The 12469-nt window shown below is 41.3% G+C and overlaps 1 protein-coding gene across 1 annotated transcript in view; it reads right to left on the bottom strand.

Moving 5' to 3' along the window:
* The window catches only part of LOC132886324 (ribonuclease inhibitor-like), a 19300-nt gene extending 15969 nt beyond the window's left edge, over window positions 1-3331 (bottom strand). Inside the window, exon 1 of the mRNA XM_060920869.1 lies at window positions 3228-3331. Coding sequence (XP_060776852.1) covers window positions 3228-3331 — 104 coding nt within the window. The remainder of the gene's footprint in view (window positions 1-3227) is intronic.
* Window positions 3332-12469: the final 9138 nt, after the last annotated feature.

Below are 12469 nucleotides of genomic sequence, written 5' to 3'. Positions count from 1 at the left end.
TACAATTTCTTTAATACTGTCAAAGACCAGGTCAACTAATCGGTCGTGCCTAGCGATGTAAAGTCCTTTGTAAAAACTACAGCCATTAAAGGTATGTGCTATTGTTTCAATTTGACCAGTGGAACAGTGAAAGATACAATGCAGGTTATGATCTGAAGGATACCAGGTAGCCAGATTCTATTTTGTTGGGAGGACCTGGAGGCAAGCCTTGATTGTAAAAGTTAAAATGTCCTCACCAACAGAGCAGTTGCTGAGCACAGAGTGAGACAGTGCATGATCTGCAAAGGTCAAACCGGTCAATTTTCCCTGCAGATTCAGGCTGGCCCAGTGCTGTGCGCTCTGGGACCGTTTCATATGAAGGATTAAAGCCCGCGCATGTTTTGCGGGCAGCTCCTGTTCTCCTTCGCCTTGCACATAAGTTGCGCGTGCATATATGAATGGGTCCGTTATGATGTTATCAAAAGATGTTACTTTTGCGCCATCTAGTTTGGCCCACCGCAGATGTATTTTGGTGCGGTTGCAAAGATCATTCAAATCGAGCCAGTCCGAGTTCACACCAAAGCCTGTTGCTCTACTGTCCAATTTACCGTTCCCTTTCACCTGGAATCCGAGAAATTGTGCGTCGCTATCAAGTGCAAACGGAATTTTCCTTCGCTGCAAATGTTGAAATAGCGACGCCCGGGCCATCTCCCTAATTCGCAGGTCATCGTTGTTCAGCATATTGAGTAGATGGCTCGTCCTGGAAGCAGTATAAATCCATTTGATGTTTGGGACACCCAACCCCCCCTCCCTCTTGGACTGAAAAATTATGTCCCTTGTTGAGTGGGTATTTAGCCCAAACCACTGTCTTACAGTACGGACAGTTATGTTGTTAAGTTCAGTGAGGGCTTTTTGTGGAAGGTGGAGGTTTGCAAAAAGGTGTTGGACTTTGGACAGGGCTATTTCTCGTACGGCTTGCACTTTCATCATGATGGGTAGGGGGGCCGAGTCAACAAGATCTAATCTACGAGTGTACTCAATAATGAGTTCTGACTGTTGCTGTTCCCAGTCACCTGCCACATTGAATTTGTGGCCTAGGTATGTATACTGTTAATGACGTGAGTACACTCGTATTGGTTGCTGTAATATTAAGAAGGCGGGTGGCTTATCGCATTGCGAATGATACCAGCGGTTTCCTCCGCTGCGCCTCTCATAAAAAACAGCACATTTTGTCGGCTTCACCCGGAGCTTTGACCACGACAAGAATTGTTCTGTGCAAGCCAGCATGTGATGTATTACAGACTCTCACTCACACACACACAGTACTCTCTCTCTCTCTCTCACACACACACACACACACACACACACACACACACAGTACTCTCTCTCTCTCTCTCTCTCTCTCTCTCTCTCACACACACACACACGCACACACAGTACTCTCTCTCTCTCACACACACACTACTCTCTCTCTCACACACACACACACACACACACACACACACACACACACACACACACAGTACTCTCTCTGTCATTTGGTTTGGTTAATTTCACATTGAACTGATTTTTGTACAGTGTCTTGCAAAAGTATTAATTCACACACGTGAACACACCACCTGTACTCAGGTCCACTCCAAACCCCCAGAAATCAGAGGTGTGTGTGTGAGCAGAGAATGATACACACCAACTGTTTTACTGTCTGTTTGAAACTCAACACACAACTTTGTGTTCAGTTCAAATAATTACATCATATTTTTCCCAAAATCTTGACCTCCAGCAGTAAAACAACCCCAGTAAAGGCCTCTGCATGCTCGTGCGACAAGGCTTTCGCAGATAGCTTTTTGCAGATAGTTGTAATTTATTGTTGAGCGGGGATAATAAGCATGCGCGATGTTATTCACCGGCACAACGCAAGGGGGCGCAAAGTCGCTAGGAGTAGTTGGTGGGTGTGGTTAGTGGAGTGTTTATCCTCCGGTTACTTATAATGACTAGAACTTTTTTTTTATAATGACTAGAACTGGAGTCGTATAGATGTACGTACTTCCTCAATCAACCGCTCTTCGTGCTGCTCCATCTTCGCTCATGTTTTTAAAAATGCCGGTCGTGAAAACAAACCAAACCAGGAAAGTAGTGAAGCGGAAGTGCGTGTACAGCGGATGTAGAGTGGACCAATCAGAGCCCTCTTGTCTGCGGCGCTGTCTGCGAGGCTTCTGCGGTGGTCACAATTTTTGGGAGGTGCGCGCAGAGCGTCTGCGAAGGTGGGGGGGCTACGCAGACACTGTCTGCGACGCTATCTGCGAGGACTGGGTTGTCAGCATAAATTGGCCTTAAGAAGTGTCCCTCAAACCCCACCCTCACAAACTCCTGACCAATCAGAGAACTCCCTCATGGACAGTGTCTTGCAAAAGTATTCATCCCCCTTGGTGTTTGTCCTGTTTTGTTGCATTAAAAGCTGGAATTAAAATGGAGTTTTGGAGGGTTAGCACCATTTGATTTACACAACATGCCGACTGCTTTAAAGGTACTTTTTTTTTTTTTTTAATTTGAGACAAACAATAATTCAGATGAAAAAACAGAAATCTGGAGTGTGCATAAGTATTCACTCCCTTTCATATGAAACCCCTAAATAAGAGCTGGTCCAACCAATTCACTTCATAAGTCACATAATTAGTTGATTAAGATCCACCTGTGTGCAGTCAAAGTCACATGATATCTGTATCAAGCAACCTGTTCTGGAAGGACCCTGACTCTGCAACACTACTAGGCAAGCAACTTGAAAACCAAGGAGCCTCCAAACAGGTCAGAGACAAAGTTGTGGAGAAGTACAGATCAGGGTTGGGTTATAAAAAATATCCCAAACTTTGAATATCCCAGAGAGCTTCATTAAATTCATCCATTATCTGTAGCCGCTTTATCCTGTTCTACAGGGTCGCAGGCGAGCTGGAGTCTATCCCAGCTGACTACGGGCGAAAGGCGGGGTTCACCCTGGACAAGTCGCCAGGTCATCGCAGGGCTGACACAGATAGACACAGACAACCATTCACACTCACATTCACACCTACGGTCAATTTAGAGCCACCAATTATTAGGCCTGGGCCAAAAAATAGATTTTTATATTAATCGCGATTTTTTTTCTGGAGATTTTTAAAAATCGATTCTCATATGAGAATCAATATTTATTTATTTATTTTTATTTTTTTTGACGACCAATCTTTATTGTACGACCATGTATTCTGTGCCATTACACTCGACGGTCAAAGTCAAACCGGCCTGTTGTGTTCGTTTGTTCACACTGGTCTCTCTCTTTATTTTCGTCATCTGCATTCTGCTTCTGGAAATAGAAGCACATGGGTCACCATAGTAACCCTAATGCGAGCAAATGCATACAACAAAATGGCGGAGCGCAGCGAGCCGAGTACTTCCACAGAGCCACCTGAACTCTTTCCCCCACCGTCCCACTTCAAATCCAACACATGGAGTCTATTTGGTTTTTATAAAATGCAGGGAACAGGAGAGCTCAACATGGAGAAAGCCGTATGTAAACTTTGTCACAGTCAAGTCGCTTACTGCGGTAACACCACGAACATGACGGCGCACATTGCTCGCCACCACCCTGAGAAAAAAAACGATCTGGGGAAAGCTAAACAGTGGCCCTTGGCAGTGCAGCAGACACTAGATTCAACTCTCCACAAACTCCCAGCTGGATCAGACAAGGCGTCGAGGGTAACTACAGCAATTGTGCATTTCATATGCAAAGATCTCCGTCCCTACAGTGTCGTGGAGAATATTGGTTTTCGTCACATGATCCACACATTGGAACCACGACACGTAATTCCATCAAGAAAGTTTTTCACAACTGCCGCCATTCCCCAACTCTACTCCGAAACGATGGCCATTGTGAAACAAAACCTGGGGGAAGCAGACAAAATTGTGCTAACGACCGATGCCTGGACCTCCCGAGCTACCGCCGCATATGTTACCTTTATAGCGCACTTCATCCACAAAGATTGGACTATGACCTCATATGTCCTACAGACTAAAGCTATGCATGAAGCTCATACTGGAGTCAACATGGCAGATCTGCTGCAAAAAGTCGTCACCGAGTGGGGCATGACCAGGAAAGTCGATGCAGTAGTGACTGACAATGCCAGCAACATGACTGCAGTGAACCTGGCTGGTTTACACCACATTAAGTGCTACGCACACACGACCAACCTTGCATCTCAACGTGCACTTAAACTACCAGCTGTCGCAAGACTCCTCGGTCGCGTTAGACGGGTCACTGGGTTTTTTCACCGGAGTGCCGCCACACTCCATGTTTTGAAAGAAAAACAGCAGTTGCTGGGGCTACCTGCGCACCGACTGGTCACGGATGTACTGACTAGATGGAACACTGCCTTTGATATGGTTGAGCATTTCCTTCAACAGCAGCCGGCCATCACAGCTACTCTGCTTTCAACGGAGGTCAGAAAGAAAGGGAAAGATGTGTGCACGTTCACTGAGAAAGACATCTCAAATGCCGAGAAGTTTGTCGAAGCACTGAAGCCAGTCAAAGTGGCTACCTGTGTCATGTCGGATGAGAATCACCCAACACTCTGAGTCATTGCCCCCCTTCACGCACAGCTCCTGCAGATGACTGTGCCAGGTGAAGGAGATTCTCCGTTTGTCAAAGAACTGAAGAAAGCCATTCATGAGGACCTTTCCAAAAGATAGGCTACTGTGCTATTTGTTTGGAAATGAATTGACTGTTAACTCTGAGTAGTATTTGGAAACAATTTATATCTTATGAGTAGTGGAAGTAGTATGCAATTATTATAAGACTGCTAAAAGCAGTGTAGCATGTTATTTATTTAAAGGTACACATCCCAGGCAGATAAGTCCATACTGAACCTCACTTCAGCTCTTGACCCGAGATTTAAAGCACTGCCTTTTCTCTCTGACGTTGACAAGCAAGACACGTGCCAAACTGGTCGCTGAAACTACAGGCACAATGAGGCATCGTGATGAACAGGTGTGTGTGTGTGTGTGAGTGAGAGAAAAATATTATAAGTCAACACTGTAAAATAAATAAGGAATTTGTTTTTATTTGGCTGAATACAAATAGAGAGTGAGAAAGGGCATGTGTGAGGGATATGGATGTGTTGCAATAGAAACAAAAATCATGTCAAAGAAAGTGCACTAATATATCTCTTTGCTCCACTGTGCTCTCTTGCTCCACTGCTTTTTTATAGGAACAAGAAAAAGATGAGACGCTGCACCAGGAGGGTGATGGTGAGCCTGTACCAGATGGGGAAACTGAGGAGACAGAGACACAGACAGTACAAGACCTCCAGTGCTCCCCACCTGCTAAACAGAGGAGAGAGTCCTGTGCCCTGGCTGAGTTGCTTGGCAACACTTTTAGGGAGGCTAGGCAGACACAGGCATCACCAGTGATGTCACCTCTTCGTGCTGCACAGAAGGAGGTGGATGAGTATACCACAGCTGCTCCTTTGCCACTATCAGAAAACCCACTAGACTGGCGGAAAGTGCATCACTGTGAGTACCCTCTCCTGGCAAAGCTAGCGAAGCAGTACCTGTGTATACCAGGGACAAGCGTCTTTGCTGAGCGCGTCTTTTCAACAGCAGGGGACATCGTCACTGCTCAGCGAAGCAGCCTAACACCTGAGCACGTTGACCAGCTCCTGTTTCTCCACAAAAACTTTATCACTCCAAAGTGGTAGGAACAGGCAGATGACTGATCAAGCACTGTATTCTACACTTTTCTTTATTCCAAAGCTTTTTGTGTTGATGTTCATGTTAAATATCAGACAAAAGCACAGTAGGCCACACATTTCTCTATTCTTGTTAAATGTTGAAGATTCTACCTTCAGTTCATGGTTTTAAAGACAGCTCATGTGCACTTGTTAATACTCACATTAAAGCTGTGTGCTGTTCTCAGCAATAGACTGTAATTGTTCATTTTGGGCAAGCACTTTTCTTTCAACACTCACTCAGTGAGCTCAGGGAGTAGGAACTGAATATTTTTAAGTATGTTTTGTTGACTCAATTGGAACTTGTATTTATTTAAAGGCCCATATCTGTGCTCTGAAGATTTCAGTAGCTATTTCAGTTACCTCCTGACTTATTTTTTTATTTAATTTATTTTCTAAAGACCAGCTAAATGTAGCAGTTTAGTTTATTGTAAGATGTTGGCGGATGAGAGTGTTTTTTGTGAGGGCAGGTGCACAGTCGTACAAATAAATCTCACAAACTGATGTGATGCGAGTATTGTTTTTTGTAAATATGACTTATGATGTATTATCAAGTGTTTGGTTCAACCTATTCTTGTTTAAGGAAAGAAAATCACAATAATTGAAATATAAAATCGCAATACTTGGTAAAATCGAATTGCAATACTTGTTTAATCAGAATCGCAATTTAAATCGAATCAGGACCCAAAAATCGTTGGAGAATCGAATCGGCACAAAAGCATATCGTCCCAGCCCTACCAATTATCCTAACCTGCATGTCTTTGGACTGTGGGGGAAACCGGAGCACCCGGAGGAAACCCACGCGGACACAGGGAGAACATGCAAACTCCACACAGAAAGGCCCTTGCCGGCTCCATTCAATCCATTATAGCAAAATGGAAAGAATATGGCACCACTACAAACCTGACAAGAGAAGGCCCCGCCCACCAAAATTCACAGACCGGTCAAGAAGGGCATTAATCAGAGATGCGATAAAGACACCAATGATAACACTGAAGGAGCTGCAAAGATCCACAGTGGAGATGGGAATGTGTGTCCATTGGACCAATTTAAGCCGTACACTCCACAGAGTGGGCGGGGCTTTATGGAAGAGTGGCCAGAAAAAAAGCCATTGCTGAAGAAAACCCATTTGGAGTTTGCCCAACAGCATGTGGCAGACTCCCCAAACACATGGAAGAAGATTATCTGGTCAAATGAGACTAAAACTGATCTTTTTGGCCATCATGGGAAATGCCATGTGTGGTGCAAACACAACACCCTGAGAACACTGTTCCTACAATAAAGCATGGTGGTGGCAGCATCATGCTGTGGGGATGTTTTTCATCTGCAGGGACAGGAAAGCTGGTCAGGACTGAAGGAAAGATGGATGGCACTAAATACAGGGCAATTCTGGAGGAAAACCTGTTCAAGTCGGCCAGAGGTTTGAGACTGGGACGAAGGTTCACATTCCAGCAGGACAATGACCCTAAACATACTGCTAAAGCTACACTGGATTTGATTAAAGGGAAACATTTAAATGTCTTGGAATGGCCTAATCAAAGCCCAGACTTCAATCCAACTGAGAATCTGTGGCATAACTTGAAGATTGCTGTACACCAACACAACCCATCTAACCTGAAGGAGTTGGAGCAGTTTTGCCTTGAGGAATGGGCAAAAATCCCAGTGGCTAGATGTGCTAAGCCAGTGTTTTTCAATCACAGGGCTGCAGCCCATTAGTAGACCATGAAACGCCAGCTAGTGGGCTGTGAATTTTTTTCCCCCAAGTTTAAAGCCATATACTAAATGGTTCAGGATGTCATCGTGTCCCAAATTCAGTAGCTGGTTTGCCGTGCACTTTTCAAGTAGAATAAATACATTTGTGGGTAAATTAAGAAGCCTTTATTTTTGTCACATTCCTACTCTACATTTAACTCACGTGCGCACAGAGAGAGAGAGAGAGAGAGAGAGAGAGAGCGCAGAATAAATAAATATGTTTGTGGGTAAATTATATGGATCTGTGATGCCTGCTGGAAGAGAAGAGCAGGGAGGTTTGAGAGTTGAGCAGCTGTCATTTGTTTACACTCGATACTAAAACTTGTAGCGTCCTCGCAACCATCGCAAAGACGCGGACAAAAAACACAGAAATTTCTCCTTATTTGGGCAAAAACAATACAGGATTTATCTTGTAGTGTCCTGATCCCCAGATCTTTAACCCAGCCACATATAAAAAGTTGTTCTCCTCCATCCTTTTCCAGGTTTTCATTTGTGTGTCTGTGTAGAACGATGTCTGCAGCACCAGGGAGTCTGGAATGTCGGGGAACTCAACGGATGGATAATTTTCCAACTCATAATGAATGAATGAACGAATGACTTTATATAAAGACGATAAGTTGATCAGCAGAGCTGGTGGGGTCGTGCACAGATACAAATCATTACAAATACAAAAGATTAAAAATATACACAATCTTTAAAAAAATCCTTAAAATCTGTTGATTCTCTGTTGATTATCTTCACATTAAGTTCATTAATATTATGCTTAACTATTGTCTTTGTATTTAGTTACGGCTACAAGAGGATCAAAATTCATTCTCCTAATGTCAAATTTAGCGAGTAAACTTTTGTTTCACAAGAAAATTCCTTCTTTGTTCGTGTGTAAGGATCGAATCCCACTGAGTGGTTTCTATATCCAATTCTTGGGTTTAATAACTTGCTTTTTTGCTGAACACAAAAATGGCAATAAGTTCCTGTGTTAATGGACCAGACTCCACTTTTAGATCATTAATCCCTTTTTTTTGTTTGTGTCACAATAAAACAACCATTTTCAGCTTTAAAGCGGTCGGCATGTTGTGTAAATCAAATGGTGCTAACCCTCCAAAACTCCATTTTAATTCCAGCTTGTAATGCAACAAAACAGGACAAACACCAAGGGGGATGAATACTTTTGCAAGACACTGTCCATGAGGGAGTTCTCTGATTGGTCAGGAGTTTGTGAGGGTGGGGTTTGATGGACACTTCTTATTGGGGTTGTTTTACTGCTGGAGGTCAAGATTTTGGGAAAAATATGATGTAATTATTTGAACTGAACACAAAGTTGTGTGTTGAGTTTCAAACAGACAGTAAAGCAGTTGGTGTGTATCATTCTCTGCTCACACACACACCTCTGATTTCTGGGGGTTTGGAGTGGACCTGAGTACAGGTGGTGTGTTCACGTGTGTGAATGAATACTTTTGCAAGACACTGTACAAAAATCAGTTCAATGTGAAATTAACCAAACCAAATGACAGAGAGAGTACTGTGTGTGTGTGTGTGTGTGTGTGTGTGTGTACCTCAGTATCTCCAGTGTACAGTGTGGATTCTCCAGTCCAGCAGAGAGCAGCTTCACTCCTGAATCCTGCAGGTTATTGAGACTCAGGTTCAGTTCTCTCAGTCTGGAGGAGTTTGAGCTGAGAACTGAGGACAGAACTCTACAGCTTTCCTCTGTCAGATTACACCCCCACAGACTGGAAGAGAAATGATGAAATCTGTGAATATCTGATGGATAAATGCAGTGTGTTCCATCAGTTGTGAAATAAAGTGTCTCCCTGAACACAAGGTTCTGATGTCAGAATAAAAATATAAAATAAAGAGACTGTGTGTTTGTACTTGGACAGATCCACGTGTCTCAGCTCATATGAGACGATGGATTTAACTACAAGAAAGGGAAAAGGACGGATAGAGGTGGAGACACAAGATCTAAACAGCTAGAATTACAATTCACAAGTTTAATTTTTATTGATTGATGAGATGGAATTAATGTAGAAAGTAAATCTGATTCTCATGGACACATTTCAGTTTCTTATAGAATAATACATTACACTTTAAACAACACACATCAGTTTAGTTCAGTGTTTCTCAAACTTTTTCAAACCAAGGACCACTTTATTAATAAAAAAAATCTCGTGGACCACCGAACCCCCTAATTATCCCGAACAAAAAACAATGACATGACTACAACAGTATATTACAAATTACACACTAATGAAATGAGAGTTTTACAAATAGTATCGTCATCTCACTCATTGTTGTCCTCATCTTAATGGGAAGAACAGTGCTGCTTATTCTGCTCCATCAGTGAAGCAATGTCTGGCTCCAAACTGGACAGTTTTAATCTCATATTGGGGGCCACATTGATCCGGTTGCACTGCTTTGTTTTCAGTCCAACCAGAGTGGAAAATCCAACTTCCCAGTTGTATGTGGTTGAAAATGGCATTAACAGTTTCAGAGCAGAGTCAGCCAGCTCAGGAGGTTCAGGTTGGATGTGGACCCAAAAGTCTGTCAAGCATTTCTCTTTAAATGTCATCTTCAGCGTCCCATCTGATGCGATGTCCACAAGACCATCAACGTCGCCGCGAATCCCCGGCCAATAGAATCGGCCCATTATCCGGTGTGTTGAATTAACACTTTTAGAGTTAATTTGTGTCCAATTGGACCTATATAAACACAGTAGGGTGTTAAATCAACACTCTGGGTGTTAATTCAACACTGGGGATTTTGCTGTGTAGGTAATTCTGTGTCATTTCCACTGTCACTGTGTTAGCAGTTTGATGTTAACTGTAATTAGAGTGTAATTTAAGTATTGTCATAATAATGTTTCAACACATCTGGGGTAAATATTGATGTTCTGGATAACTGTCATTTCCACTGTCACTGTGTTAGCAGTTTGATGTTAAATGTTATTACAGTGTAATGTAGGTATGTTCTGATTAATTTTTCAACATATCTGAGGTAAATGTTAACATTGTAGGTAATTCTGTGGCATTTCCATGCTCGCTGTGTTAGTAATTTGATGTTAAGTGTAATTACAGTGTAATTTAAGCATTTTCATAATAATTTTTCAACACATCTGAGGTAAATGTTGACGTTCTGGATGACTCTATGTCATTTCCACTGTCACTTTGTTAGCAGTTTGATGTTAAGTGTAATTACAGTGTAATTTAAGCATTTTCACAATAATTTTTCAACATATCTGAGGTAAATGTTGACGTTCGGGATAACGCTATGTCATTTCCACTGACACTGTGTTAGCAGTTTGATGTTGAGTGTAATAAGAGTGTAATTTAAGTATTTTCGTCATAAATTTTCAAGACATCTGAAGTAAATGTTGACGTTCTGGATTACTCTGTCATTTCCATGCTCGCTGTGTTAGCAGTTTGATGTTAAGTGTAATTACAGTGTAATATAACAATTTTCGTAATAATTTTTCAACACATCTGAGGTTAATGTTGACGTTCTGGATTACTCTCTCATTTCCATGGTCACTGTGTTAGCAGTTTGATGTTAAGTGTAATTACAGTGTAATTTAAGGATTTTCGTAATAATTTTTCAACAAATCTGAAGTAAATGTTGACGCTCTGGATAACTCTGTCATTTCCATTGTCACTGTGTTAGCAGTTTGATGCTAAATGTTATTACAGTGTAATGTAGGCATTTTCTTATTAATTTTTTGACATATCTGAGGTAAATGTTACCATTGTAGGTAATTCTGTGTCATTTCCACTGTCACTGAGTTAGCAGTTTGATGTGAAGTGTAATTACAGTGTAATTTAAGCATTTTCGTAATAATTTTTCAACACATCTGAGGTAAATGTTGATGTTCTGGATGACTCCTATGTCATGTCCACTATCACTGTGTCAGCAGTTTGATGCGACTGTAAATGTTATTACAGTGTAGTTTCGGTATTTTCTGATTAATTTTTCAAGATATCTGAGGTAAATGTTAACATTGTAGGTAATTCTGTGTCATTTCCACTGTCACTGTGTTAGCAGTTTGATGTTAAGTTTAATTACAGTGTAATTTAAGTATTTTGATAATTTTTCAACACATCAGGGGTAAATATTGACGTTCTGGATAACTATGTCATTTCCACTGTCACTGTGTTAGCAGTTTGATGGTATGTGTAATTACAGTGTAATTTAAGTATTTTCATAATAATTTTTCAACACATCTAAGGTAAATGTTGACGTTCTGGATGACTCTATGTCATTTCCAATGTCACTGTGTTAGCAGTTTGATGGTAAGTGAAATTACAGTGTAATTTAAGTATTTTCTTAATAATTTTTCAACACATCTGAGGTAAATGTTGACGTTCGGGAGGACGCTATGTAATTTCCACTGTCACTGTGTTAGCAGTTTGATGTTAAATGTTATTACAGTGTCATGTAGGTATTTTCTTATTAATCTTTCAACATATCTGAGGTAAATGTTAACATTGTAGGTAATTCTGTGTCATTTCCACTGTCACTGTGTTAGCAGTTTGATGTTAAGTGTAATTACAGTGTAATTTAAGTATTTTTGTAATAATTGTTCAAGACATCTGAGGTAAATGTTATTGTTCTGGATGACTCCTATGTCATGTCCACTATCACTGTGTTAGCAGTTTGATGCTACCGTACACGTTATTAGAGTGTAGTTTAGGTATTTTCTTATTAATTTTTCAATATATCTGAGGTAAATGTTAACATTGTAGGTAATTCTGTGGCATTTCCATGCTCGCTGTGTTAGCAGTTTGATGTTAAGTGTAATTACAGTATTATTTAAATATTTTCGTAATAATTTTTCAACACATCTGAGGTAAATGTTGACCTTCTGGATGACTCTATGTCATTTCGACAGTCACTGTGTTAGCAGTTTGATGCTAAATGTTATAACAGTGTAGTTTAGGTATTTTCTTATTAAATTTTCAACATATCTGAGGTAAATGTTAACATTGTAGGTAATT

The sequence above is a fragment of the Neoarius graeffei genome, chromosome 5, assembly GCF_027579695.1.
Source record: "Neoarius graeffei isolate fNeoGra1 chromosome 5, fNeoGra1.pri, whole genome shotgun sequence".
Lineage (NCBI taxonomy): Eukaryota > Metazoa > Chordata > Actinopteri > Siluriformes > Ariidae > Neoarius > Neoarius graeffei.
The sequence above is the reverse complement of the archived record's forward strand: the minus strand, read 5'-3'. Positions and strand labels throughout refer to the sequence as shown.